The sequence below is a fragment of the Aureobasidium namibiae genome, assembly GCF_000721765.1.
Source record: "Aureobasidium namibiae CBS 147.97 unplaced genomic scaffold scaffold_13, whole genome shotgun sequence".
Lineage (NCBI taxonomy): Eukaryota > Fungi > Ascomycota > Dothideomycetes > Dothideales > Saccotheciaceae > Aureobasidium > Aureobasidium namibiae.
Window position 1 is genome coordinate 638373 of NW_013581196.1, and position 27240 is coordinate 665612.

Below are 27240 nucleotides of genomic sequence, written 5' to 3' on the forward strand. Positions count from 1 at the left end.
TCGAACGATGACTGACCCAAGGTACACAGGCGTGCGGATCTGTCAAGCCATCTCACAACCGCCTCAAACCCAGGACCGGATTCGACTACTGCAGGAACAGTCTGGGAGCGAGTGCCACTTCGTACCACCGAGTAGTGTTACGCCGGATGCGTCATGTGTTTATGGCGTACTAACAACTCTTCTCCAAGCAATACACTCTATGAGGCCGACAAACGAGGCGTGAGCATCTCAGATCCAGATAGTCACTTCGGGCCATTTCAGGAAAGGTAATTGAAGACGATAACAATGGAGTTAGGAATGGAAAATCAGGTATCGTTGTCTGTGCTAATCATGAACAAAGGTCAGTCTTTTCATCCTCCAACATCCTCCAGGCAGCTTGCTGACACAGCTGCGCAACAACATCGCTTTCTCTCGTCCCCTTCCTCTATCAACTTTTTGTTCTCGTCAGAGCATCATTATGTGCAGGGTTTGCTCAATCGTTATGCTGTGGTGTTGGAGCCCGGCCTCGAGACCAAGAGCACGTGAACTCCGAAGCGTCGATTCAGTCTCGATGGTAGACCACAAATGAACGACACGAGTAGTTTACTGAGTCTTCTTGGGAACACCCTGCTGCTGAGCACCACCGTAGCGGTTGATGTCAGTCAGGTCAGCGGCCTGCTTGATACCACTCTTGAGACCACCCCAGCCCTGTCTGATGGCAGGAGGCAGGTCCTGGCGGTTGGCAATAGCGTCACCGCGAGCGCCCAGCTGGTTGACGGCGGACTGCACGAAGGTGCTTTGGTGGAAGCGAGCCCTGAGGAAGACAGTGTAGATAACAAGCAGAATCCAAGAACCCTTCTGGAAGAGAAGACCAGAGAAGAACAGACGGAACCAGAGAGCGATCTCGAGAATAGCAACGAGGGTCATGGACGAATCGTAGTAGTTCTTAACGAAGTTGCCAATGGTCTCGGCGAGGCCAGACGACTTGGGCTTCTCGCCAGCAGCGACAGCGGGCTGGGGCTGGATGGTGGGCAGAAGGTTTGATCTGGTGTAAGTAGCAACGTGGAAGATGGAGTAGACGGCGAAAGGCAGAATGGCAAGGGGGATCTGGCGAGACCAGAGCCAGATCAGAGCCATGGCTAAACATGTCAGCATTGAGGGTCGAGGTCGTGCGCAGCTCGTTCAGAAACTTACCCAAGTATTGGACGTTCTCATCACCAATGATCTGGAAAGCACCGCCCTGGGCCTTGCCGGCACGAGCACGAGCGCGGAAGCTCTTAAAGACGACGATACCGTAGGTGGCAGCGGCGGCAATGAAAGCGGTGCGGTACGAGAAGATTGCCCACTTGGAGTTTGCGTGGAAGGTCAAGTACGAAAGAGCGTAGCGGACCGAAGACAGCAAGAGGGTGACATGGCCAGCGAACCATGCGAATTGCAGTGTCTGCACGAGCTGGAGCAAGCGCTCCTGGAGAGGGAGGGTTGCGGGAGGAGGGGGAGCCATTGTTGTAGGAGAGCTTGAGCAGATTGTGTCAGTATTGATGCTGAGGAAAGGAGTGCAAGAAGGAAGTGAAGGAGAGTGACAGCAGAATGACAGGTGTTGGCCCAGTGGGGTCGTCTGCTCCGCCGTGGCTGGCGCGCACAAACTCACGCGAGCTAGCAAGCTAGGGAATCGGGACGTCACTCACGCTGCTGGTGCACTTGTTGCAACTGGGGATGCTATCCTGTAATGGTCCTGAATGTGATAGGTGATGGCAGAGTGTAGAATAGACAGTTGGTAGTAAAGAGAAACAGACTGCGGTCTTGCTTATGGTTGAGAGAAGACACGAGGCAGGTGCGACCTTTCAATCAGGGAAGCTACGGTGACGTATACGCTAGTCATTCGTCTTCGCGTCCAAGCCACTGCACATGCGTCCCGAGTCGAGACCTGCCGTGCGTTGAATCATGAGGGCATTGTTCGAGGGGATGGCATGCTTTCTTGCCGACACTTTGTAATGATCCTCTCCAACTATTCTTTGTGCAGTCTGTGATGAAGACCGAACAGGGCGCACCGATGCGTCTCCATGCAAAGTGTATAGTCAAACCTCAAGCACAAGTCCGTCTGAAGAATAAATCCATGCTGTTTGTCTTTTTCTCGCTTTTTGTTGACTAAAGGTACATACTGAAAAGCAATCAAGTAAATTGACATGGGGGGAAACGCAACGGGAAACAAACAAAAAGCGCTGAGGTATCACAACTTTGGACCCAACTTGTGCAAAGGCAGTCCTGCCTACCCTTGCCTCGCTGCTCAGCAATTGATGTTGATGATGGGGATTAACCACAATAGTAATCTGGACCTCTTCCAAGTCCTCAATCCTTGACAACACCAAGCTTAGCCGCGGATCGAGAAGCCCTTTCTCTTGCCCTTCTCTTCGACCGGTCGGCCGGTCTCGATGCGACCCTTCTTCTCCTCGAGCTCGTTCTTCTGCTTGTCTAGCTGTTCCCTCATCTCGCGATGGCGGGCGTACAGCTCCTCCTCGCTCTGTTTGAGCTTGTGTTCCTTCTCTTGGACCTTCTGCTGGAAGACTTGCTTCATCTCGCGCTCCATCTTCTCCAGCTTTTGCTCGTGCAGCGAACGCTCCTCCTCCTGCTTGGCTGCAGGGTTGATCTCCTTGAACACAGAAGGGTCCTGCTGCATGCCCATCGACTCGAGCTTGTCGGAACGGTAGTTCTCGTAGAGCGTGTTGTTGGTGTGTTCCTTGAGCTCCTCCATATGTGTTCGGATGAGCATCTGGCGGAGTTTGGCAAAGTCGCAGTGATCCTCGTTGTCGACCTCGATGATACCCCAAGGGTACTTGCGGCCACGCACCTTGCGACCCTCGGGAGTGCTGACCTCGGCGTTGGCACCAACAACGGCGAAGGGAACCTTTGACATGATCTCCTGGTTCTCGGCAATGGTCTCTTCGTCGTCCAGCTCGTAGCGAGGGCCCTCGAAGATCTGAATGCCCTGGTGTTTGATATCTGAGAGAATCTGTTGTTCGTGTCAGAACCTCATCTTGCACAACTGTGGTATCGATCAACTTACTCTTGCCTTGAAGGAGACGACCTCCTCATCTGTGAGCGTGTCGGCCTTGGCAATGACGGGAATCAGGTTGACCTTGGTGTGCAGCCTGCGCATGACCTCGATGTCGAGAGGCTTAAGCGAGTGACCGGTAGGCTGGATGAAGTACACACAGGCATGGATGCGGTTGTCGACAATGTTCATGCGGTTGACCTTGTTCTCGGCATCGAGATAGGCATCGAAGCGCTGCTCGATGTTCTCGACGATAGGGCGCCAGGACTCGTTGTTGTTGACAAAGTCACCAAAGCCAGGAGTATCAATGACGTTCAGTCTCAAACGTACACCGTTCTCCTCAATGTCTGCACTGATGGATTGGATGGCAACAGTGGTGGGTGCGAAGTCGAGGCTGGGTTGTTTCTGCTCCTTGGGTGGGTAAAGGGAAGTGTTGAACAATGTGTTGACGAGAGTCGACTTTCCAAGACCAGATTCACCTGAATGCCGTAATCAGAAGCTGCGCGTGTGCACGAATACACTGATGGTAGACTTACCGACGACCATGACGTTGAAGCTGAATCCTTTTCTAACACTCTTGCGGTGCCATTGGTTTGGCAGGTTGGCGAATCCGACGAAACCGGTCAACTTCCTGCGCACGATGTTCTTCATGTCGCTTGCTGCTGCGGCGGCGGCCTTGGGGTCTCTGTGAGAGACGGTCTGGATCTGAGGCGATATGGATCCCATCAGAGGAGAGGTAGGGCTAGTATCGGAAGGTATCTGGGGAGGAACTGGCGATGCGCGGACCGGAGGAGGTGTGTGAGAGACGCCATTGGAAGCTGTATCGACGAGCTTTGCATCAGCATCATTCACGGACGACGTGTCGGCATTGGCAGTTGGGTCTGCGTTCGCAGGCTCTGTCTGGAGAGGCGAGGCGCCTTCTTCGGTGGTGGCGCTCATGGCGACGGAACGAGAGGTGATACAGCTCGCGATGCAGTGAGAGGCAATGGGGGATGGTGGATTGGGAGAGCTGGCTTACCCATGGCGGGTGGATTTCGAGTTACTGCGAGAGCCGACGTTCGTTCTTTCTTCTGTTGGGAGAGCACGTGTCAGCAACATGCACACGTAAACCTTCGTTTGCGCTGAGCAAGTTTGCGGTGGCAGGAGCGTTCACGGTGGTGGTGGCCCGACGCACTTCAACAGCTCGCCTGCCGCTGGAATTGGCACTTTGCAAACTCGCCTCAATGGTTCCACATACCCTTGAATTGTTGCAGATGATATAACAAATGTTATCCGAGAAGCGATAGACGAGAGTGAGAGTCACGGCAGTGTCAAAGCTACAAGATGGAGGTCTGAATTGTGGAGGAAAGGGACAGCCAAGTGCAGCAGCCAAACCGCCGCGGAAAGGGGTCTGTGGGCGCGTGCGTCGAAAGAGGATGGAGAAAGCACCCGTAGATCCGTTACGCTGTTCACAACTCGTCTATCAGATAGTAAGCAGCGTCCTTCGACAGGTCCCTTTCTCGTCAAGACTCATTTAATGATTGGTATGAGAATGCGACCCCATGTTTATTTTCTCCAGACGCACGGCAGCTTTCTTTGGCAGTCAACAACCATTTGTCCAGATCAGGGAAAGCGTCATGCCGGCCCTGGAGAGTCAGCACGACTATCCTGGACACATCTCGAGCTTATTCCACGTACGAGTGGTAACATGATCCTCCCGCACCAACACATCTCCACTTGTGCCTCTGTCAACCGTCTTGCTAGGGTACACATCCAAAAACTCCTGACACCACGCTAAGTTCAGATCCCGTCACCTTTCGTTACCCCAGATTCGTGAGCACCGCATTGAGCTGCGTCTTGTCATACTTGACGTACTTGCCCCTACCCTTGTCAATCTCATGGTATCTGTCCCAATGACGACCGTAGAGAGGCTCGATGAACCTTTGGACATCCCGTGCGAGTGAGGTCTTAACCTCTTTCTCCATCTTGTAGGTCTTGTGTTTAGCGACCATCTCGTCAAATGATGCGTTGAATCCGCGGAATTTCTCCTTCAACGAGTCTTTCTCTTTCGAGGACAAAGCCTTGACGAACGCTGCCGAGTCGACTGCGGTGCCGGTACTGGGAGGACGAGGACCGCGGTTGGTGTACTGTACATCAAGTAGATAAGCTGATACCTCGTTCCAGGTAGTCATATAATGCTTAGTCGCTTTGACACGCCAGGCTTCAATCTTAGGCTGTGCGGGCTCCAACAGCGGACCGAGTTCAGAGCTTCGAATCATACGATCAATGATGGCAATATTGTTCGCGAGGAACACACCTTGTACGCCTTTTCCTTTCTGCAGAGCTTGGGACCGTGCTTCAAGATTGGATAACAGGGTGTGTATGGTGTCTGCTGCGTAGTCTGCGAATAGTTTGCGACCGTCTGCGCCAACATCGAAAGACTTGAGAGTGGGTATAGAAGTGCTGGACGAAGCAGGTCCTGGCGCAGACCAACCACCCTTCCCGAGAGATATCAAGATGGACGACAAGGGCACAAGGAAGCCAGTCATGGCCTGCAATCGAGTCATCATCTCCGAGGTCAAGGAGATTGCGGAACCATCGGCAGGGAGCTGCATCATCTGCTGCACTCGGTTTCGCACGTCTGTCAAAAGTGCCGAGAGAGAGGATTTGGCGGTTTCTCGTATGGGCTTCAGAGCATCGGCTATCTCACTCTTTAGTTGTCCTGTCTTGCTTTCAACCTCAAGAGCTGTGTTTGATACAACTTCGATGATCTCGTACGCTAGGAAGCAATCACTTGTAATGTTATCCTTGATGTGACGGTCGAGATCTCTCAAAGTGGCAGCAAAGGCTGTCAAGGCACCCTGGCAGGTCATTGACAGAACCAGACTCCACTCTTCGCGATCGAAGACAGGACAGATATTGTCGTACTCAGCGATAAACATGCCTTTGATACCGGCAGCATACATACCGATAGCATTGTCACCTTTCTTATATATAGTGGCAGTGCTGGGGTTCTGCTTCCGCGCAGTTGCTAGACAGGCAGCGGCCATGTTTTGTAGACTCGAGGTGATGTACTGGCCCCGTACTTCAGCGTAGATCTTGGCTGTTGGTGTACCTCTCGAGTCGCCCTGCGCAAGCTCAGACGCTGACGAAGATGCGTGCGCGTTGATGGTGCGGAGTTGAGTTGTCTTGTTTGACGAGATACGAGGAAAGTCGATGTTCTTGGTGATGAAGTGGAGAGGCTCGACCGGGGCTACGCCGTCGCGAAGAGTGCCTTGGAAGACGTCTTCGAGTTGTCGACTTCCCACGCTCAAGAGACTGTTGAGCTCAGAGATGGCTTGCTGATTCGAACGGAGGTTTGACTGCTTCAGATCACCCAGAGCCTGGCGAGTGCGATCGATAGATGATATGTACTCGGTCAAGCCGACAGACTGAGGATTGGAGCGCAAGACCTGCTCCTCCCTGTTGCGCATGTCCAGGGGCTCACGGATCCTGTCGATGGCCATGATGACGCGATCGATGTTTGCATTGGTCGTCTGCAGTTTTTGTGTGTTTCCATAGATGGGCCCAATAGCCTCTTCGACTGTCTGTCCACTCGTCTCGAGACGGCTCATGGAAGCTTGGATCTTCTTGGTCAAGCTCTTCATCTTGGTCAAGTTGGCGTAGAGCACCTCGACCTCGGCGCTCTCCTCAGCGAAAGCGGCCCTCTTTGGACCCGCCATGCTGGAGTCGTATGAATGTGGTTACAGATTAAGAAGTCGGGCGAGATCAATACATGCTGGAGGGCAAAGGTCTAACGTGGGTAACGGACACCAGATAGCGATACAAGCCAAACACTGGAGAGCTCCAGGCTGTTGGCAACAAGTCAAGGGGTGATCCGGGCATGCAGCCAAGAGGAGAGGTTTGGCCTGACTCGCGATCGCGGAGAGGGCGCACGTGGCGCATCAGTCGGCAGGATCGCGCGATGCAGATGCGTCTTCCGGTTCCTGAAAAACGCATATCGTAGCCATGACGAGCCACTTCTGAATTCAAAGAACCGGATCTTGCTGCACAAAAGCCTCATCGTGGCAGTGCATTCTGTTGCGCCCTGCCCCGAGTCTTGATATCTTTCCATCCTTTGTCCACAGATGCTTTTCTAGAACCCCATCTTTACTAACGACAATGCTATCTCACCTACGTTACCAATGCTCAGATCAAGTACTTTCCACTTCAACACAAAGGCTCGTGCGGCCTGGTGAGTTTTCTCAGCTGGCTGAACAATCCACATAAATAGATATACTGACACGAAGTCCAGTCGCCGGCAGCTCCACCAAGCATCGCTAAGCTCCAGGCGCTCCGACAGAAGCACAGCTCGTGCTGTCGCTGCCATTGTAGTCGGCGCAGGCACTTATGCTTTAACTTCCTCTCATCAACGCGTCTTTGCAGACAGCTCTGGAGAATCAGAATCCGAGGACTGGTTTTCATGGCCAGTCATTGTCAAAAAGATTGGCCCTCAAGATCAGCACGCACAATCTGAACTCTACAGCACTGGAAATGATACCAATCAACCTCGACCAGGCCAGCAAGCACCGCCATCCCAAACGAAAGGCCACAGAGCGTCGGATATTAGTGAGGCTTTGGAAGCCTCTGATGTTTCAGCATGGCATACTATGGTTGGAAGCTTCGAAACGGCCAAAGACAGTATCGTCAATTTCGAAATCTCCAAGCTCGGAGAGAAAATTGCTGGTACGATTGTCCCTCGGTGGGCCAAAGTCATACCGGGCTATATAGCAAAACTACAGAATGAACTATCAATGGCCCCTGGTTCTCTGGCGGAAGAAATCTGGTACGAAGCAAACGACCCTGAAATCAACCCTGAGATCATATGGGATGCTCGGGTCCGAGTATCAGATGAGATCTGTAAAGAAGAGCGTGCTTTCTTGCGCAATCGGAAAGTGCATACGACTACCGCTTTAGCCAGATACCTTGGTGTCCCCGAGGACGAAATACATCCAGCTGACGTACCGACTATCGCCATGTGTGGATCTGGCGGCGGACTTCGAGCTCTCGTCGCAGGAACTTCCTCGTATCTCTCTGCACAAGAGGCAGGACTTTTCGACTGCGTAACATACACAGCAGGGGTCAGTGGTTCTTGCTGGCTACAGACTCTCTTTTACTCGTCCGTCGGCCAACAAAGTCACGAACGTATGATCAACCATCTCAAAAGCCGTCTCAATGTCCATATTGCATACCCTCCAGCAGCACTCTCGTTACTGAGTAGCGCACCGACCAGCAAGTACCTCCTCAGCGGAATAGTGGAAAAGATGAAGGGCGTGCCGGATGCTGCGTTTGGTCTCGTGGATGTATACGGACTACTTCTAGGTGCTCGTCTGCTGGTTCCTAGAGGCGAGCTAGGCATTTCAGATCACGATTTCAAGATTTCGAACCAGCGGCAACATACTGACTCCGGTGCTTATCCGTTACCTATCTATACAGCCGTGCGCCACGAGATTCCTGACTTGGTTCAGTCGCATGATCGTGCCATGAATTTACAGGACGAGACCTCTAAAGCGATCGCCAGAGCAGAGTCATGGTTTCAATGGTTCGAGTGGACACCATACGAGTTCTTTTGTGAGGAGCTTGGGGCTGGCATTCCAACTTGGGCGATTGGTCGCAAATTCGACGGAGGCTACAGCGTTTGGAGAGAAAACGGTCTTGCACTGCCTGAGCTCCGAGTTCCCCTGTTAATGGGTATTTGGGGTAGTGCGTTCTGTGCAACGCTGTCTCATTACTACAAGGAAGTGCGACCCCTGGTCCGCAGTCTAGCCGGTTTCAGCGGCATCGATCAACTGATTGCTGAAAAGGATGACGACCTTACAAAAGTTCATCCTTTCGAGCCAGCATCTATACCGAACTTTGCTACAAACATGGCGAGTCTCCTGCCTCAATCGTGTCCCCAGAGCGTCCACCACGTAACAACGTTGCAACTCATGGATGCCGGAATGAGCAACAACCTCCCGATCTATCCGCTCCTACGCCCAGGGAGGGATATCGATGTTCTGATCGCATTCGACGCTTCCGCAGATGTCAGGAAAGACAACTGGATCAAGGTGACTGACGGTTATGTCAAGCAACGCGGGATTAAAGGCTGGCCAGTTGGTGCAGGATGGCCTAGCGAGGAGATCAGCGAAGAGCAAACACTGAAGGAACTCGAACAAGCACAGGCTACCACTGAGCAAGAAGCCACTGACAGGATCGAGCGTGCAAGACATGCAGAAGCTTCCAGTCCGGTCATGGCAGGCGAAAAGGTTCCAGCCAAACCCAGTGAGTTAGGGTACTGCACTGTTTGGGTGGGCACAACAGAGGAGCGCGAGAACGACACAGAGCCACCATTGTCGAAACAAGTCGAAGAGGATTGGGAGCTCATGAGGCCGGATGCTGGTATTGCCGTCATCTACTTCCCGTTCCTCAAAAACGACAAGGTTCCAGGGGTCGATCCCCAGACATCAGACTTCATGAGCACGTGGAATTTCGTCTATACAACCGAAGAGATCGACAAAGTTGTGTCACTGGCTCGAGCGAACTTTGAAGAAGGCAAGGAGCAAACGAGACGCACAATCCGAGCAGTCTGGGAGCGCAAGAGGAAACATCGCTTAGAGCGCGAGGCGGAAGCACAGGAGTTCCGGAGACAGACGAGGATGAGAAAGGCCAACAAGACCCGACAGTATGGTGATCACGGCGATCAATTCAGCTGAAGCTGGAAGAGAAGGTGGAGTTCAAGGAGTGAGCGGGGATCCTACTTTCGATCTTTATAATACCCAGCGTGACAGCGCGCACCATCATGAGACAATAAACACTAATTCGAGAACATCGATATCGTCAAGACAGCACCAATTTTGAAAGTTACCTATCTACCATGTGCAAGTTGACTGCCTTATGCTTTTTGTGACAGCTGCACAAGTCAGCTTGAATAGATCTTGGCATACATCACGTGACCGGTGCGCGTCGCGTTGGTTGATCTGCCTCCGTCCATTAACATAATTATCGACGTTGACTCCAATACCAACAATCGCGACAAGTCGACATATGCTTCGCAGCTGCCGAACTGTAGCATCTCTAGTCCGACTCTATCCCTGGGGACTTGCTCTTCTGTTTCCACTGTCTCCGGCTCTATCCCAACACTGTTTGCGTGACTGAGCCTTTGGCAGTGCGGACTGCAGACTCGGACCTTGTGTGAATGAGTCTTTCTAGCTCTGCAAACAGCGCGGCACAATACGATCTTTTGCACCAACGAGTCAAGGCTGCTCTGCATCCCACAACGCGAAAAGCCTGGGCGGGTGGGAACTGCGCTGCTTCCAAGCACGCAGGGAAACGGTAAGCTTGACTGACTGATTAGACATCGACATGGCTTGCGACGACGATAGCCTGCAACTTGAAGCCGACACCGGCGATGTGTTGCTAGGGCCTGGCGCACGTCTCGAGTGGATCGTAGGAGGTCACCAGGTTGGCGCTCAGTGGAAGGACAAAGAGCTTGAAATCATGCATCATCTTGGAGGACCATCACCTATACACGGCAATGACGGTTCTCTACGTCTCTGGTTCGCGCTTGATCAAGACGAGAATGAGTTGCTTGTCGTTCTGACAATGTCAGTCAAGTCGCGTTCTAAATCAAAGGCACGCCCACGCAGCTTCTTCCTCGTCGTACCTGCCGAAGACTTGTGCATGACAAGTGCAATGCATGATTTTCACCCCATGTCTCCTGAACTTGTGCCCGAAGCTCTGTTCGAGCGCCCCGCCGACACTGTCTCGGCCAATGCGACTCGCATCCTCCATGTATCCTTCGCTCTTGGCCACAAGCGCACATGCGGAGTTGTCATGAACAGCCGACCTTATTCAGGCAAGATGCGTGGTACTCCTCTTGCACTGCTGGACGGTCTAAAATCCTTGTCAGAAGCAAGGGAGTTTGATCTGTATCTAAAGTTTAGCTCTTACGCTCAAGTTGGGCTCCAACGCCTGTCTCGAGTTATGGATAGGAACGTAGCTTTCTTCACGCCAAAGTTCGACTTGCGCGGAATGTATGGGAGTGGATGGGATGGCGCTTTTGACGTGTGGGAGGCTCAAGGGTGGCATCATGCTCAGAGTGTTCTGTCGAGGAAGAGAAAAGCATGCTCCCCTCTACTATCAGAAGAACAGACCGAAGCGCTACCAGTATACAACCATCCACCAGCATATACAAACTCCTCGTCACTGCCAAGAATACCGCACACACGTCCTGCAAAGCAACCCGGACCAGAATTATGCCATGCTACCTCTCCCAGCAGTATCGTCTGCGAGAACATTGCACCTGGTATCTCAGCTACTCCGTACTCACCCTATCCCGTCGTTTTTTCTGGCCCTGCATCCCAGAAATCCCCGAATCCTATCACATACTCGCCATTGCCAACTCTATATCCTGCAGGAAATGCTTCAACGCTGACTCAGATCTACGACAGCGAGATGGGCATTTGGCTGCTCACAGCCTGGAACCTCGTCCCGAACATCCACTTCTTACTCATCCGTGAGTTACTCACCGTATCCGCCGCCGCCAACAACAAAGACGAACTTGGCTATCGCGCGGCTCGCGTGGTGTGTGCAAAAAAGTTGGCTGGTGTTGTGGCAGATCGAATGCAGCAGACCGAGTTCACAAGCAATGTGGATGACAAAACACAGCGTGAGGAATCGCGTAACAAGATCTTGGTTTCTGAGCCTGATAGCTGCATCTCTTGGTTGTTCATGCTACGACCTGGGGGAGATGTGGGATTCATGGAATTGCTTGGGAAACTGGAGGTTAGGAAAAGAATCGCGCTTTGCGCTTCTGGTCATGATTTTGATGACGCGTTCAGGAACGCGATGGTCATCAGGGCCGCGATTGTCTTGCAAGCCTTGAGTATAGAAGGCACACAGGGCTGAGAACGACGACATTTCGAGGCTCGCTCAACTGTCAGCTAGCCTAGGTGCTCAGACATTGTATTGGAGTACGAGAGTGGCTGGGGTGATCGATCCTGAGCGTCGATAATCTGGGACACTTTCTTCCGCCATGGCCAATAGGCGTTTTAATTGACAAATGTCCCGATGGCAGTTGTCTTGACAGCTTGGAACTTCGATAAATCAAGTTTATACACTCTTGTGGTCTGGTTGTGTTCGTTATGAAGGTTCAAGTATGACGCGGACGGCGCCCGATGTGGCTTGATCGCCGAGTAAATCACCACAAAATTGTGGCTGGAAGTCCTCGGAGCAACCGTTCGCAGTCTTCCACCCTCTATTCGGAGTCGATTTATACCCTTCTAGACGGTCAGCACTCACGACTCTGACTTTGAAGTTACCCCTCAAGTGGTATGCTTATCTGTGATCGGAATCCGATTCTGGCTTGCAAAGTAGGTGTGGGCACGTCATGGAAACTCTTAACAGCAACGGCAGTAGAGAGATGGTATGATTATAAAGGGAGAGCATCAGGATGACAGGGATGTTTCACTTACACTAGGAGCATCTACCCTATCTGCACATTCGTCTACATACATTCATCGATCCTCACTTTGCTAGAAAGAGTAATACCTGATTGGAGCTTAACAACATGCATCTCTCTCTACGCGAGAATGCCTCGCAAGTCAAGAACCATTTGACAGCGGTGCTTGGTGAGATTCTGGGCACTGCTATGTTCTTGTTCATCGTTCGTTTCACCCGTCTTCCATGCTTGTTACTTTCACGAACAATCGACTAATATCTGCGACAATAGGCAGAAGGCGCAGCAAAGACAGCCAACCTCGCCAGGACCGCATCGCAAAGCAACACAAATGCTCCCCTGGACTCTCAGACAATCATGATGATTGCGACCTCATTTGGCTTGGCTCTTCTTGTGATGGCTTGGATGTTCTATCGCATCACTGGTGGTCTTTTCAAGTATGACCATACCCCCTGGGACGCTGATCTCAGGACAAGGCTAACTCATGTGCTTCTATAGCCCAGCTATCACCGTAGCGCTCTGGCTGACGGGTGTCCTTACCACCGTCCGCGCAATCATGCTCTTCGGTGCTCAGCTGATTGGTGGTATCATCGCGTCTGCTCTGGTTCTCGGGTTGACACCTGCAGGATCGGGCGGCGTGGATGTTGTCAATACTACTGTTTCGGACCAGATCTCGTATCAGCAGGCATTCGTTCTGGAGTTCTTGGGTACCAGCTTCCTGGTATTCAGTGTCTTGATGCTCGCAGTCGAGAAGGTATGTCTACGAGCTTGCCTCTCAATTATCAAGACTAACGGATGTGATCAAGCACCGTGCAACTTATCTGGCACCTGTCGGCATCGGCTTGACTCTGTTCACACTGCATCTCTTCCTCGTTGCCTGGACAGGATGCTCTCTCAATCCAGCACGATCGCTCGGTCCCGCAGCCGTAGCTGGAAAGTTCCCTCAATACCACTGGATCTACTGGATCGCTCCCCTATGTGGCGGCGTACTCAGCGTCATGTACTTCCAGCTCCTCAAAGCACTCAACTACAACTCGACCGTTCTCGACCAGGACTCTGATCACGAGGTCGGTGGCCTGCGACCTGTCCATATGAGGGTCTACAAATTCATGGCAGGCCACCACGACTGGGAAAAGGAGGAGTCGCATCACCACAAGCACAAGAAGTTCTTGACTGTGCTGCGCCACAGAAAGGTCATGCGCCATGATGGATCATTCTACTATGTTCAGGAGCCGACTGTCATCAATTCTGATCAACGACACCCGCATGATGATGTTCTCGAAGATGATGACATGACTGTTGTCGGATCACGATCAAGTGGCCACCAGATGCGGCAGCAAGCCAATACGCAAAGTGTATGAGAACTACGGCCGAGAAAGCTATTCGTTTCGAGAGTACTGATTCTTTTGCTACGAGTTTTGATTTGAGAAGCTTGCGATTACGATCCGGTGGAACTAGTATTGATGCAGATGTATATTGGATTATGACAACCTTGCCTCTACGTACGGCCACAGTCAGCTGAAAACTGGGCATCCCGTCCGCTCTGCCATACATAAGCAGTTGAACGGCAGATTAGTACTACGGTGGGTGACCACGTGGGAATCCCTGCTGCTGTACGTTTTGTTCTTTTGTTGCTTTCTAAGATAATCGGCACTGCGCTGGCAACTCAAATTATCTCTTCAACAAGGAACTGCTCTTTTTGACGACAGCCTGGTCAACGGTAGGGTCGATTCGTCCACGGACCGACTAGTATTGGCCAATAGTTCGGCTGGGACTCTGATGCAGGAAGTCGCCCGAGAAGGCCGATTGGCATCCTTGGTTGTATTGTATCGTAGTCATGTTCGTCGAGCAAGAGGCTCTATAACAGATACCTAGTCAACGGATTGTCGTCGGAGGTAAGCGACCAACCGAGATGATTGACTTTCAACATGCCATCTCTCCTCGGCAGGAACCCCGCTTCCACCCGAGGCACGCTCTGTACCACACCTTTGGGCTCCTTGACCAGCTCTACCAGAACATCTGTATACTTGACACATATAAAAGAACCACAAATAATCAGCCCAAAACCAAGTACATTGGATCCTCACATACTACAAGGAACGAGTCGCAGAAACCATGGCATCCAAATATACAGAACAGAATGCAGACAAGGTCAAAGAGGCACACTCGACCCTCTACGATGCTGGTCTCGAGATGCGCAACAAAGTCGCCGGCAAAGAATACGTTGATCGTGCCCTCGCCAATGCCACCTCAGACTTTGCTAAGCCCATGCAAGAGGTACAAGTTCTCTCCGTATAACTTCATTTTGCATCACAAGCTTACCAACAAAAACAGCTAGCAACAGAAGCGGCATGGGGAAGCATTTGGACACGACCAGGCCTAGATCTCAAGACTAGAAGTTTGTTGAACATAGCGATGCTGTGTGCTTTGAACCGAGGTCCTGAGTTGGCTGTCCACACCAGAGGAGCGTTGAACAACGGAGCCTCGGAAGTCGAGATCCGAGAGGTCATTTTACAGGCAGCGGTATATGCTGGTATGCCAGCTGGAATGGAAGGCACAAAGGTTGCTGAGAAGGCTATCAACGAGTGGAAGGAGAAGCAATAGCATTGGTTTCATAGTGACTTGTATATTGTGGATCATCATAGAATGAGGTGCAACCGACCCAAGTCCTCTTGTTCCCAATTAGTAGAGAGTGTTGACCTTCACCGCACCATCAGGCAACTTTGCTCTCAACACTGCACCAGGGTGTGTTCTTCCATCGACACCAAAGTTCCAATCGGGTTGGAAGGGCAGCTGGTTGATGTTGAGATAGATGTAACCATCTGCACCGACAGTAGCACCATCAGGCCACAAGATTCTAGGATCTCTGAGGAAACCGTGCGTCTGGCCATCGCTAGGGTCAAAGTAGTACACTGCATTCTGCTCAGGCATGAGTTGGTAGATCTTGCCACTGCTGTCACCCTCGAAGCCGTTGGCGTCTCCACCGCGCTGGCCTTTTGAGGATACATTGCTGTGTGCCCAGATCTCGGCGAGTGGGTTGCTGTCTCTCTCGCGAAGGTTGACGGTGGGGATCGAGTACAGAGTTTTCGATGTCAATGGAGAATAGTATGCTGTCTTGCCATCTGTGGACAGCTGAAGGCCATCGAGTCCTTCTTGTTGCCAGCTGATTGGCATTCCTAGTTGCTTGAAGTAGAAAGGCTTGCCGAAGTATGTCGGTACATCGTTGGGAACGCGCAGTACACTGTGGTCTTGGTTGAGCCTGCGCCAGGACTCTCCGGTCTTGAGGTCAACCATGATCATGGCGTTGCGTCCTTCATTGCTACTGTCGACTAGGTAGGCGATTCCTTCTCCTGCGGTGCCCGAGACGTTGGCTCTCAGGTCGAAACGCAGATCGTTGAGGTAGGAGTCTGGATAGTGAACTGTGCTTGGGAACGTGTATGTCTTGTAGATTGTGTCGTTGGCAAGAGAGATCGCCATGAGCTTCGGGCCTCCTGGCTGGGCGTAGGGCATGCTTGGGTCTCCAGCTGCGCTGTGGACTGTGGGTCTTCCGGTATCCAGGATCCATAGCGTCTCTGGTCTTGTGCTGGTCTGAGGAGTGATGTATAGAGCCTGTACGGAGACAAAAGCTGAGCTGTTGCCGCTACCGAAGGCAATGCCGTTCCATGTCGTGTTCAGACTGTCGACCGGCAATTGTAGTGCTTGAGATGGGTATGGTTTCTCGGCAGTCTTGTTGACTACCTCTCCGACAGTGTATTCGTAATCTCCTCTTGTATAAGAGACGAAGAATCGCCCAGTCGAGCTAACAGCTAGACCGATGGGCCACTGATCATAGTAATAATGGTACTCCTCAATCTCAGGACCATAAGTGCCATTGTCGACCCGAAGAATGGTAGAAGACGAGTTCTGGAAAGTGACCTGCTGGGCAAAGGCACCAATGGCCAGCAACGACAGAGTGTTCAAGTACTTCATATCGACGGATGAAGTTTGCGTTGAAGAAACTCAAGCACGAACAGTGGGTTTATATAGCATTCACAAATCAACTGACCTACGTACATCCTGCAACAACGGAACAATCACCGAATCACGTCACCAGCGATGGGAAGAACAATTCGATAGATGCACCGTGAATGTTTTATTTTGCCATACCCACGGCAGATACATTTCGAAGACGTCATGCGTGCCTGAGAGATGAGGGGGAGAACGGGGGATCACCCTGTCAAAATTCGAGTTGTGCTTCGTGCGCAACGGCAGAGGCGGCTCTTCCGTGTTCTTTGTTGCAGATCAAATGCCAGATGATGCATCTTTTGTCGATCGTGAAACATGCTGCATATTCAGCCTGTCACCAGCGTGGAACGTGGTTGTGTTCAGATGCTGACGTTGCTGTGCCGTAAAATTCGTGGAATCTCAATCTCGTTGCGGTATGGAAATTACCAAACAGCTAGATCATGGATGACAAAGGTAGCAGAGTGGAAGTTCGGATGCTCATATGTCGTTATTGTTGGCTACTCTTATTACTCAGAGCGCATTTGGAGCTGCAAGCACCTCTCACGACACCTCCTCAACCATCTTAGGAGGTGCTTCCCAGCCATTACGCAATACTTGTCCGACAGGCTGCCCTTCTTCTAGCCATTCTGACGGTACACCCACGCGGCTGCCATCCTTGTTGTTGACATAACGAACAAAGAGGGGATTGGCAGGGTGGAAGTACTCCTCGCCATCTTCCGTGTATACTGGAGTTCCATCTGCAGCACTCTGGGCAGCGATAATCTCTGCGCGAGTCCGACGCTTGGTGGCCGGTTTCTTGAGCAGCTTGTTAATGGTATCCATCTGAAGATTTTGATTAGCCGTCAGAAACCACATCAGTGGAATGGGAACAAACCTTTTCCTCTTCATTACGTTTCTCGGATAGATTCTTCCTTCGTCTCGCCATCTCGGCTCTGCGCATGGCGTGTTCCTCAGCCGTGAGATGTTTCTTCTTCTGTGCCTCGTTGGAAAGAGCCATGAGACTCGCATCCTGCTCTTCATCGTAGACTGCACGTTGGCGACGAGTCAATTTGGTCAAGTCCAGAGTCGCATCGCCGTCCTCGCCCTCGAGGTCGCTGTCAAGGTCTTCTTCGTCGTCTTCGGCACCAGGCAAATCATCGTCTCCAGACTGCAAGTCGGACAATTCATCGTCGTCGTCTTCGTCGTCATCTTCCATCTCCTTGGCTTCAACACTTTTGAGATTGGGCTTGCGCGCCGGGGCCGAAGCGGCGGGATTGGTCTTCTGTTCTGGCTTTGCAGGAGGCAGTGATGGGGCGACACGAATGACGGAGGGTGTTGGGTGTGGAGAGTCCATTTCGATATCGTCAGCATCGGCATCGGCGTCTTCGTCGCTGGCCTCGGGGTCCATCATGTCTGTGTTGTCCATGTCGTCGTCTTCTCCTTCGGCGTCATCGTCGTCGTCGTCGTCTTCTTCGTCATCGTCGTCTTGGTCGTCGTCGGACTCGTTATCGAGAACGGTGCGAGGATTACGGGTAGAGCGGGCGGTGCGTGCAGGAGGCTCGGGAGAGTCGTAGTCAGATTCCGGGTCGTCGCCGGAGATGGCCTGGCGCAATTTGCTGGGGGGAGCTTTGACGGTGATTCGTAGATGGTGAGAGTCTGAAGCTTGTCTGTTGATGCTGGCGGACGTGCTGGTGAGTGCTGTCAGTCTGGATGATGCGGCTCTCGTTGATCTAGTGGAGCGAGTGGGAGGCATTTTTGGAAGTTGATGTGGGGATGTTATGGGAGACGGATGACGAGTGCGAGCAGATTACACACAGCAGGGGGGTACTAACCTGTTGGCATGTGGGTGGCTCGTTGGGGGAGTTCGTGTACTTCTGTTTGCATTCGATGCACCCACGGGGCTCCCGTCTGGACCCTTCTGTCTCTTGTTCGTCGGCACCGACATGTCTAGGCGTTCAGGGGATATTCAAATAACTCGAGGCGTATACGAAAGGATAATTGGAAATGTACGCAGCAAGCTTTCGGTCTACCGTATGGCAGACAGACAGAGGTGGTGTGGCTGGAGCGAACGTGTGGCTTGAGCGCAGCCACGGCCCACACTTGACTTCTCCACGGACCGACGTGCCGAGGCATCGTCGGCCGATGCTCATCGTGGTCATTTCACATGCTTGATGCTTCCTCCACACTTGCTCGACTTCCCCGTCTGCTATACATCACAATGTCGGACAAGAAAGAGCTCCCATCCTGGCAACGGCATGCTACCGATGCGTCCACCCAAGCCGCCACACAAGAACACGATCCAAGTCTCTCGCCCATTGACCGTGTGCGCCGCTTCCTCCAGGACCCTGCCGTCAAAGATGCCCCGTTCGACAAGAAGAAGGCTTTCTTGTTATCCAAGAACATTTCCGAAGACATGATCTACCAAGTCATAGGCTCAGAGGATAGCCAACACACGCCTGCCACAGATGGTTCCGACGACGCCGCACAACAAGAGTTCGACGCCAGCAAGACGCATCCCACCACCGACGCCTCGACCGAAGCCGCTCAACAAGAGTTCGATGCAAGCAAAAACACTCCCAGCCCTTCAACCTATGTCAAGACAACAGATGGCTCGCAAGAAGCAGCCAATCAGGAGTTCGACGCCTCCAAAGCCCTCTCCTTCTCGGCCGCCGAATTTACCTCCAATCGTCCGTCTGCTGCTCCTCGACCACAAAGAGACGTGCCTCCCATCATCACATACCCTGAATTTCTCGTTCAACCTCAAAAACCTCCGCCGCTGGTTACTGTAGGCCGACTCATAAATGCTACATACATAGCTGGCGCCGTGACTGCTTCTGCCTATGCCTTATCCAAATACATCATCGCCCCCATGGCCGACAATCTGAATCACGCTCGTCATGATATGTTTGAACACACCTCTCAACAGGTCACCGGGTTCAATGACAAGCTGTCCAAGTTGGTATCCACTGTGCCTCATACAGTGAAATCCTCAACATCTACACCGGCTGAGTTCGTCGATTTCGATATGGACAGTGTCACCTCGGACCCTACCGAGCTCTTCCATCGTGATGTTGGCACCCAGACTTCTCCCTCCCTCTCTCGCCGTACAAGTCTTTCCTCTGATGCTGAGATTGCAAACCCCGACTCGGTGCCTCAGAAGCAAGCCACACGACTTGAGATCATGAAATCGCATCTGTCAGAGCTTCTGGAAGGCACCGAAAACAACGGCACAAACAACCAAACTTTGCAAGCAAGCATCAGCGAGACAAGATCCTACCTTGACGGCCTCTACTATACCCCGCCATCATATTCGTGGAACGCAGACAACTCACTCAATGCATCAAGTTCCTCTAAGGACAAGCAGCCTGACGCTGCTGTAGCCCTGAAAGCAGAGATCCGAGGCGTAAAGGGCGTGCTCCTCAGCGCCAAAAGATTCCCTTCAGTTGGCAGGGTTGGCGCTTAGCTTTGCTTACGAAGCAGGAACTTGGAAGCGAGCCAGCATCCATCATTTTGCATCATGCCATTCAATGAAGCCCAGAACTTTATTGCGGCTTGGTGAACCGGGTCCATAATTTTCCACAAGACAATTCAAAGGTACCCGGTAATCTGAAATTCCTGTCTCAGGAAACTGATAGCCAAGTAGGTACCAACCATCAGGGACACGTACAACTTGCAGTCTCGCTTAGCGAGTCAGCCAACAAGCCGGCCGAGAATTGATATGTATGATGCCTTGCCATAAAGTAGCACAACCGGAAAGAGGCCGCCGTGAGTCTCGAGCTCCACGTGGATGGTTTGGGAGTTGTGGGTTCCGTTCATCAGGGAGACAGACTGGCTTACCTTAAGAAAGTTGCGTCTTTGAATGATTACGAGCTATGAATATGTAGCAGAGTGTACACGCTCTATGACCGCATTTACCTTAGCAATCTGTGCCCCCTATGAAATAACGCCCTAGTACGCGCGGCTCTCGTATGCTTACGTTCGCTTCCACATATTCGTGCAAGAAATCAGGGTTGCATCCCTTGGAAGATCCACAATCGAGTACATACAAGCATTTGCCAAGCTTCTTCGAAGTGTTTGGCGAATGCTTGTTTTACGATCACTGTGTCGTCATGCATCCGTTCGAACCGGTGGTCTAACCAAGCATGTCAGGGCCCAAAGTCTCTCAAGCGCGGTTTGCCGAGCCAGTAGTCCATACTGTGAGGCCGCGTCAGCAGAAACACACATGCAGGACGTTTGTGGCTTGAAGTCCAGTCTTATAGAACATGTCAGCCTCGCGAGGGTAGTGCCTTCTGCCATGCCTCGAGCTACCTCTTTCAATGCCACATTCTCTGCACTCACACCCTCGTAAACACTCACCACAAAAGAAGATGTCGTTATCCGAGAAAGTCGAAGGACTCTGTCGCAATCCTCACAGTGTCTCGCAGGCACTGGCCGAGGACCCCTCATTGTCACCTGGCGAAGCTGCAAAGAAGCTCTATCAGCCTGACAACATCTCTATAAGCGAAGGACATGTGCCTTCTACTAGAAAACCGGCGACTGAAGAAGAACTCGAGCGCGCATTGCAATGCGGAAAATTTGTTGTACAGCCTAGCGAGCTGTTCCTTCGCGTCTTCCATGATAGCTTGATGCCTCTGGAACATGATCCTCTCATGGGTTGCTGTAGTCCGTCGTTGATCGGTTCCTCAGGAACATGTCCTTTGACCATCGTATCTGGATTGCCTGACATCTGCAGACACATGGTGAGGGACATGCCTTTCTGACCAGCAGTTGAGCCGTACTGACAAATTCCACAGTCCAACTTGATCGCAAGAGCAGAAAAAGAGGTCTTGCTTGCAACAAATTACTGGATGGACTCTGATGCTTCACGACTTATCACTGATGGCCTTAAGGAGCTCTCGAAACGTGCTGGCGCAAGAGGTGAACGAGCAGTCGTGAAAATCATGTACGACAGGGGCAATGTCAAACAGGTAAGCGGCTCCAAGAAAGTCAAGTTCAAGACATTGAGATTGGAACTAGGTTCTTGACAACCACCAAATGGTCTCAGAGGACGAATACACTGGCAAGAACATCCGTCTGCCATCCACCAAGGAAGCACCCAACCTTGACCTGCAAGTCTTGAACTACCACAGACCAATGCTGGGCACTTTCCACTCCAAGTTCATGGTTGTGGACAGAAAGATTGGTGTTGTGAGCTCGAACAATATCCAAGACAACTCCAACATGGAGATGGTGAGTTTGACTATGGCGGACGCTCAGCAAAGAGGAGTTAGCTAATCGCTCTGGACAGATGTGTCATGTCGAGGGTCCTATCGTCGACTCGCTCTACGACACTTTCTTGATCTCCTGGCATAATCAGCTTGAGCCCTCTCTACCATCTCGAAACACACCTGCTGCTCTAGGAGGCTTACCATCATTCGACCAACCTTCGTTCCACGGATTGTTCGATATGAACGGCAACTTGAACGTTCCGGAACGTGGCAACAGCCGTTCGCTGGACGAAGTCGCAGAGGCAGGCAAACGTCAAGAGCTGCCATTGCATGCTCCGGGCGACCCACACTACGACGTAGACATTGCAGCTGAGGTCACCCGTATGCAATCAATCATGTCACCTCGTAGCGGTGAAACTGGTCCGGAAGTCGCAGCTCGCCATCTCAACCGCGGCAGACGACTGGACGTCAAGGCGACCATCGAAGGCGATTACGCTCCAGGAGAGGAGATGACACCCTACATCCCGCATAGAGTACACGACCTCGTGCCAATGGCATTGGTGAACCGCAAGCCGTATGGCGCAACCAATCACAACGGTGTGTTCATGCCACAGAATGAAGCTTGGCTATCCGCTGTACGCAACGCTGTGTCCGATGTCTTCATCCAAACTCCCGACCTCAATGCAGCACCTCTGATCCCCGAGCTCCTGGCTGCTGTGCGCCGTGGAATCAAAGTAACCTACTACGTATGCCTGGGCTACAACGACGCCGGCGAGCTCCTTCCCTTCCAAGGCGGACACAACGAAGGTGTAGCAAACAAGCTGTACACATCTCTCGGCAGAGACGAAGACGCAGCACGCAATCTCCTGAACATACACTACTACACCGCCAAGGACCAAGTCGCACCCATCCACGATAGCTTCAAACAGCGCTCTTGTCACGTCAAACTCATGATCGTAGACGGCCACTTGGGTATCATGGGCAATGGAAACCAAGATACCCAATCGTGGTATCACAGTCAAGAAGTCAACATCATGGTTGACAGTGCTGAGATTGTCGGCAAATGGCGTGAAGGGGTGGAAAGAAACCAAAACACTGGCAGACTGGGTAAAGCAAGCAATGCCGATGGTATCTGGCGCGATGCTCAGGGCAATCAAGCTCCAGGAGCTATCGGTGCCAACGCCGGCAAAATGAGTTGGGCAAAGGGTATTGTGGGTGCTGTGCAGAGGGTCAGAGGAGCTGGCGGTTTCTAGATTGCCAAAGGTCTGGGAACGAGAGATGATTGGGACGAACGGGTTTCATGATAGGATGGGAGAGTGGGCGAGGGGAGAAAGCGGTATTTGAGCGTATACACGAGCGTAATTTCCATGCCGGTTCATCTCAGGACCACACAAAATTTGAATGTCCCGATCCTCGACTAGCTCAACGGACACATATCGCATCTTTGAGCAGTCTGTAGACGTACAGTGAAAGTACATAAATTCATGGTCCCAGAATCCATGGCAAAGACAGAATGACAAGTTTCTGACAATAGCCGTAGCAATCCTATGACGATCGATCCACATACAAGCCAACAAAGGGATTCATCATCAGTTCTTCAAACTCTTCAACATCTCCTTCAACTCTTCAATCTCCTTTCTCAACTCCTTGACTTCCACAAGCGTTCCGTCAACCTCGACGTTAGGTTTCGTCTGCTCACACTTCTTAGCCCAGCCATCGCCCTCAAAGTCAAATTCACCGTCCATTTGCTCCCACTCCTCGATAGTGTCTTCATCCACTTCTCCTCTGTTGCGGTTGAATTGCACTTTGTGGGCTACTCTTGTTTCCAGTGCGGCGGTGACGAGGAGCAAAGGGCTGTAGATGGTGGCCATGACGTAGTCGTTGAGACGCTCGTAGGTGTCCTTGTTCATCCACCATTCAAAGGGGATCACCAAGAATACCAATTCAATGAGATTGAAGGGAGCGATAAAGACGTTCTCGTCAGGGGCGCGCACGAACTGACAGGTCTTTTGTGCGAAGAGAGCCATGTATTCGTCAATGGAGTGTTCGGTGATATCCTCGTAGGCGCTATTGTACAAAGCAACGAGGATGTTCAGCAGCAAGACGATCACGATAAAAGTGAAGATGTAGTAGAGAATCAGACCAAAGGGTGGAGCAAAGTTGTCGAAGCCGTCGAACTCGGGACTGCCCATGACGGCGTTGATCATGGCTTGCACCACAAAGTTTGTGGCATCCAATTTGCCGTCTTCTTGATCCAGACCAATGAATGCTTGCAAGAATCCGATGCTGACGAAGAACAAGAGGGCGAAGAAGATGAGTGACTCCTTCATCATGACCTTGAGCACGACGAGCATAGTACCAAAGAAGCGGAAAGTGTCAAAGTAGAGCAGCAGACGGCACCAGAACATGGGCGCACTGAAAGCCAAAAAGTTGTAGCTGAGCTCGTTGAATCTGTTCCTCTCGTCGGTTCCGATGTGATGGCCGAGAGCAATCATTCTGGTAACGAACGAGACAGTCAACAGGGCGTAGAGAGTGTTGTTGAAGGAGTTCCAGAAGCCGAAGTAGTATTTGCCGACTTTCCAGAACTTGGAGAGCTCGTCGCAGACAAAACCGAGGGTGAAGATGTAGAGCAGACCTTCAATGATATCGAGATCACCAGAAGGATTGATGGTGTTGATAGCACCAGTGTAGAATCCGAGGTAAAGCAGACTGACAAAGACTTGGAGCGCGTTCTGGTAAAGAGGAGCGCGCATACGGTCGGGATCAAGATGGTCCCAGTAACTTGTCGAGGTCTTCAGCTTGTAGTCGACAAAGCGAGTAGGGTCGTCCTCGTCTTGAACCAACCAACCGCGCCAGAGGTACGTTACACACTTCTGGTAGCCCGAGCTTCCAATGACTCTGAGAGCGTGTAAGTCGACAGCCTTCTCAATAACATTGTTAGGAGCGGTTTCCTCTCCGTCGATGACAATGCTGTATCTCTTGAGAAGAATGCTTTGCAGCAAGAAGCCAGCGTCCTCTTCGGTCTCGATGATTTGCTTGGCGATCACCTCACAGGCAACGGCACGAACTTGATGCATGTCGGCGTCCCAGAGCTCCAGCAGAGCCTGTCGCTTGAACCATTTCTTGCAAATCAGCAAGCAAAAGACGACACAAGCAGAGTAATCATCGTCGGAAGAGCCGGATCGACCATGCTTGCCAGCAGCGCGGGCGGTTGCAATGACAGCTGGGGTGATGACATTGGAATGAGCAGCGGTGACTCTATCCTCCTCGAGCTCACAGGGGATGACTTGTTCGATCTGGTGTTTGAGACGTAAGGCGATCTTGGTGACTTCTCTGGCAGGCACGGCGCTGGGGATGTGATCGCCGTGGGTTGGCAACAGAGCGCTAGCTTCGTCAACCATGCGAGTAGCACCGTCGCGGTCGCGGCTGAACATTGACCTCCACTTCATCGTGAATGAGAAGTCGACACGGCTTCACAGGGAGAAGTTGAAGATTTGGGACAGTACGAAAAGAAATTATCTCGTCTATGCAGAATTGCTTTTGCGTTTTGTTGAAAACAGGGAAGTTGACAGGCTCAGCCTCGTCGGGTGGCTGCTAGCAGCAACGCTTGGGTCCCACATAACAGACGTGATGCAGTCTAGGAATGCAGTGTATACCGTAGATTCGTTGACATGTGTATCTGATAGAAGATTTGCAAGACTCGAGTTCAAGCTCTCACGTGGTGGTTGCGATGGAAGGTCGAAGAAATGTTACAAGTAGGTCAGCCACACGGAAAGCGCGCGCACTCGCCACGTGGGTGTGGCGGCGACGACTAAACAATGCTGTCATGGTTCGGAACAGCACAAAGCGAGTGACAGCGTCCTGCTCCAGGGCAGTCGATTCATTGTTTACAAGCACACATTTTGTTCTCTGGCGATACGCACACCTAAGAAAAGCTCTTGCTACTATTTGCAGAAAAGTGACGGATCAGTAACGACTGCACGACACGACATTGCATACACCTGCAGACCACCGCATACTTCCGAACATAACCTTCTCTTTGCCAAAACACTCGACACAACCAACCGCCTTCACCTCGCGTCCCAATCCCCGTCGGCCATCATGGACCGTCAGCGAGACCTGGTCTTTTGCCACGAGTGCGAGAACGAATGGTTCCGCGATGAGGGCGGCCTCACATGTCCAGAATGCTCTTCGGACTTTACAGAGATCGTAAGCAGGCCCATCACCCTGTCGCTCTTTCCGTCAGCGCCTCTTGCTGACATTGCTATCAGATCGAGGCACAGCATGACCCGAGACAGGCTCTTTCCGAGGAAGAAGATACGCCACACCCTCTCCACGACCACAATCCCTGGGCAAACACTCCCCACGACGCCCCCGATCCTGAAGAGAGCCAACTGCCCGGCTTCCAGTACCGCACCAACCCTCAAGGTGGCATTTCCATGAGCTTCAGCCATACTTTCTCTTCCTCCAACCCTCCTCGCAACCCTGCCTCGCCCACTCCTCCACAAAATGGCCAAGCCCCCGATGCCATACTCAGAATGCTGAACCAAATCATTGGTGGAGTCGCTCGTCAGCCACAACCAACCACTCGCGATGCCGCAATACACTCGCCAGACGGCGACCCAAATGTGCGCGTCTTCACCGGCGGAGGTCCCAACTTTCAATACACGGCTACTACCCGTCTCACTCCTCGCGACGCCAACACTCCCCAAGCCCGCGCCCCGACCATCGACAACCTACCGGGCATCCTCAATCACATGTTCCAGGCTCCCCCACGAGGCGCTGGTCCCGACCCTAACTTCGAGCCTCTTGGCTTTGGCAACTTGTTGAATACTCTCTTCAATCCCGCCAACATGCAGCACGGCGATGCTGTCTACAGTCAAGAAGCTCTGGATCGGATAATATCTCAGCTCATGGAGCAGAATCACTCCAACGCCCCGGGTCCTGCCTCGGCCGACGCTATCGCCGCCTTGCCACAAAAGTCTATCACAAAGGAAGATCTGGATGAAACAACCGGAAAGGCCGACTGTTCGATTTGTATGGACGAAGCCCTGATTGGCAGTCAAGTTACTTGCCTGCCCTGCGGTCACTGGTTCCATCCCGACTGTATCAAAGCCTGGCTGGCCGAGCACGACACATGTCCCCATTGCAGGCAAGGCATCATGCCCAGGGACGCTCCCGAAAATGCTTCGAGGCCGAGAGAACCTGGACAGGTCGCGAGAAACAACAGAACTTGGGGCCAAGGAGAAGGCACCAGAGATAACCCTATCAATGTTGTCGAGAGTCCTGACCGTCCCCGGACCACCAACGATGCCGCAACCGCCTCGGCATCTACTTCAGGGGTTGCCACTGCTGCTTGGGCTCGCATGAGGGACGCCTTTGGTGGTGGCAGTGGAGGGAGCAATCCTCCTTCGGGAGCTTCTTAGCGCGGACGCTCTCTCAGACGTCTCCGCCGGCCATGGGATGCTCTTCGAAAACGACCGCATTTTTCCAAACGACCATCATCTCTGCGACGCTCCGATTCTCATCGATCCCTGAGGGAGTTCTTTTGGACTAGCCCCACA

The 27240-nt window shown here is 52.2% G+C and overlaps 13 protein-coding genes across 13 annotated transcripts; 7 read left to right on the forward strand and 6 right to left on the reverse strand.

The window, feature by feature from the left end:
* Positions 1-582: 582 nt before the first annotated feature.
* On the reverse strand, positions 583-1480 carry M436DRAFT_65583 (uncharacterized protein; the record flags this gene model as incomplete). The annotated part of the gene is made up of 2 exons (XM_013570146.1): positions 583-1118; positions 1174-1480. 2 exons carry the CDS (start codon positions 1478-1480, stop codon positions 583-585), a joined length of 843 nt encoding a protein of 280 aa, XP_013425600.1.
* An 867-nt stretch (positions 1481-2347) lies between these two features.
* On the reverse strand, positions 2348-3754 carry M436DRAFT_51110 (septin-7; the record flags this gene model as incomplete). Its single annotated transcript, XM_013570007.1, has 3 exons — positions 2348-2986; positions 3041-3507; positions 3565-3754. The coding sequence occupies 3 exons, from the start codon at positions 3752-3754 to the stop codon at positions 2348-2350; spliced, it is 1296 nt and encodes a 431-aa protein (XP_013425461.1).
* Positions 3755-4827: 1073 nt separating this feature from the next.
* Positions 4828-6729, reverse strand: M436DRAFT_51424 (uncharacterized protein; the record flags this gene model as incomplete). The annotated part of the gene is made up of 1 exon (XM_013570059.1): positions 4828-6729. One exon carries the CDS (start codon positions 6727-6729, stop codon positions 4828-4830), a length of 1902 nt encoding a protein of 633 aa, XP_013425513.1.
* Positions 6730-7566: 837 nt separating this feature from the next.
* On the forward strand, positions 7567-9741 carry M436DRAFT_17531 (phospholipase-like protein A2; the record flags this gene model as incomplete). Its single annotated transcript, XM_013569938.2, has 1 exon — positions 7567-9741. A coding segment is annotated over one exon (2175 nt), but the record flags the coding sequence as incomplete, so codon positions are not given.
* A 649-nt stretch (positions 9742-10390) lies between these two features.
* On the forward strand, positions 10391-11935 carry M436DRAFT_83741 (uncharacterized protein; the record flags this gene model as incomplete). The annotated part of the gene is made up of 1 exon (XM_013570249.1): positions 10391-11935. One exon carries the CDS (start codon positions 10391-10393, stop codon positions 11933-11935), a length of 1545 nt encoding a protein of 514 aa, XP_013425703.1.
* Positions 11936-12596: 661 nt separating this feature from the next.
* On the forward strand, positions 12597-13846 carry M436DRAFT_74528 (aquaporin-like protein; the record flags this gene model as incomplete). The annotated part of the gene is made up of 4 exons (XM_013570250.1): positions 12597-12692; positions 12759-12922; positions 12984-13239; positions 13292-13846. 4 exons carry the CDS (start codon positions 12597-12599, stop codon positions 13844-13846), a joined length of 1071 nt encoding a protein of 356 aa, XP_013425704.1.
* Positions 13847-14600: 754 nt separating this feature from the next.
* Positions 14601-15089, forward strand: M436DRAFT_83743 (4-carboxymuconolactone decarboxylase; the record flags this gene model as incomplete). The annotated part of the gene is made up of 2 exons (XM_013570251.1): positions 14601-14762; positions 14820-15089. The coding sequence occupies 2 exons, from the start codon at positions 14601-14603 to the stop codon at positions 15087-15089; spliced, it is 432 nt and encodes a 143-aa protein (XP_013425705.1).
* Positions 15090-15167: 78 nt separating this feature from the next.
* M436DRAFT_51619 (uncharacterized protein) lies at positions 15168-16454 on the reverse strand (the record flags this gene model as incomplete). Its single annotated transcript, XM_013570090.1, has 1 exon — positions 15168-16454. The coding sequence occupies one exon, from the start codon at positions 16452-16454 to the stop codon at positions 15168-15170; it is 1287 nt and encodes a 428-aa protein (XP_013425544.1).
* A 576-nt stretch (positions 16455-17030) lies between these two features.
* Positions 17031-18222, reverse strand: M436DRAFT_74531 (uncharacterized protein; the record flags this gene model as incomplete). Its single annotated transcript, XM_013570252.1, has 2 exons — positions 17031-17312; positions 17365-18222. The coding sequence occupies 2 exons, from the start codon at positions 18220-18222 to the stop codon at positions 17031-17033; spliced, it is 1140 nt and encodes a 379-aa protein (XP_013425706.1).
* Positions 18223-18687: 465 nt separating this feature from the next.
* Positions 18688-19932, forward strand: M436DRAFT_50884 (uncharacterized protein; the record flags this gene model as incomplete). The annotated part of the gene is made up of 2 exons (XM_013569964.1): positions 18688-18962; positions 19050-19932. 2 exons carry the CDS (start codon positions 18688-18690, stop codon positions 19930-19932), a joined length of 1158 nt encoding a protein of 385 aa, XP_013425418.1.
* Positions 19933-20836: 904 nt separating this feature from the next.
* Positions 20837-22929, forward strand: M436DRAFT_83747 (uncharacterized protein; the record flags this gene model as incomplete). Its single annotated transcript, XM_013570253.1, has 4 exons — positions 20837-21208; positions 21263-21436; positions 21486-21698; positions 21757-22929. 4 exons carry the CDS (start codon positions 20837-20839, stop codon positions 22927-22929), a joined length of 1932 nt encoding a protein of 643 aa, XP_013425707.1.
* Positions 22930-23265: 336 nt separating this feature from the next.
* Positions 23266-25125, reverse strand: M436DRAFT_65593 (uncharacterized protein; the record flags this gene model as incomplete). Its single annotated transcript, XM_013570147.1, has 1 exon — positions 23266-25125. One exon carries the CDS (start codon positions 25123-25125, stop codon positions 23266-23268), a length of 1860 nt encoding a protein of 619 aa, XP_013425601.1.
* Positions 25126-25777: 652 nt separating this feature from the next.
* On the forward strand, positions 25778-27102 carry M436DRAFT_74535 (uncharacterized protein; the record flags this gene model as incomplete). Its single annotated transcript, XM_013570254.1, has 2 exons — positions 25778-25885; positions 25948-27102. 2 exons carry the CDS (start codon positions 25778-25780, stop codon positions 27100-27102), a joined length of 1263 nt encoding a protein of 420 aa, XP_013425708.1.
* Positions 27103-27240: the final 138 nt, after the last annotated feature.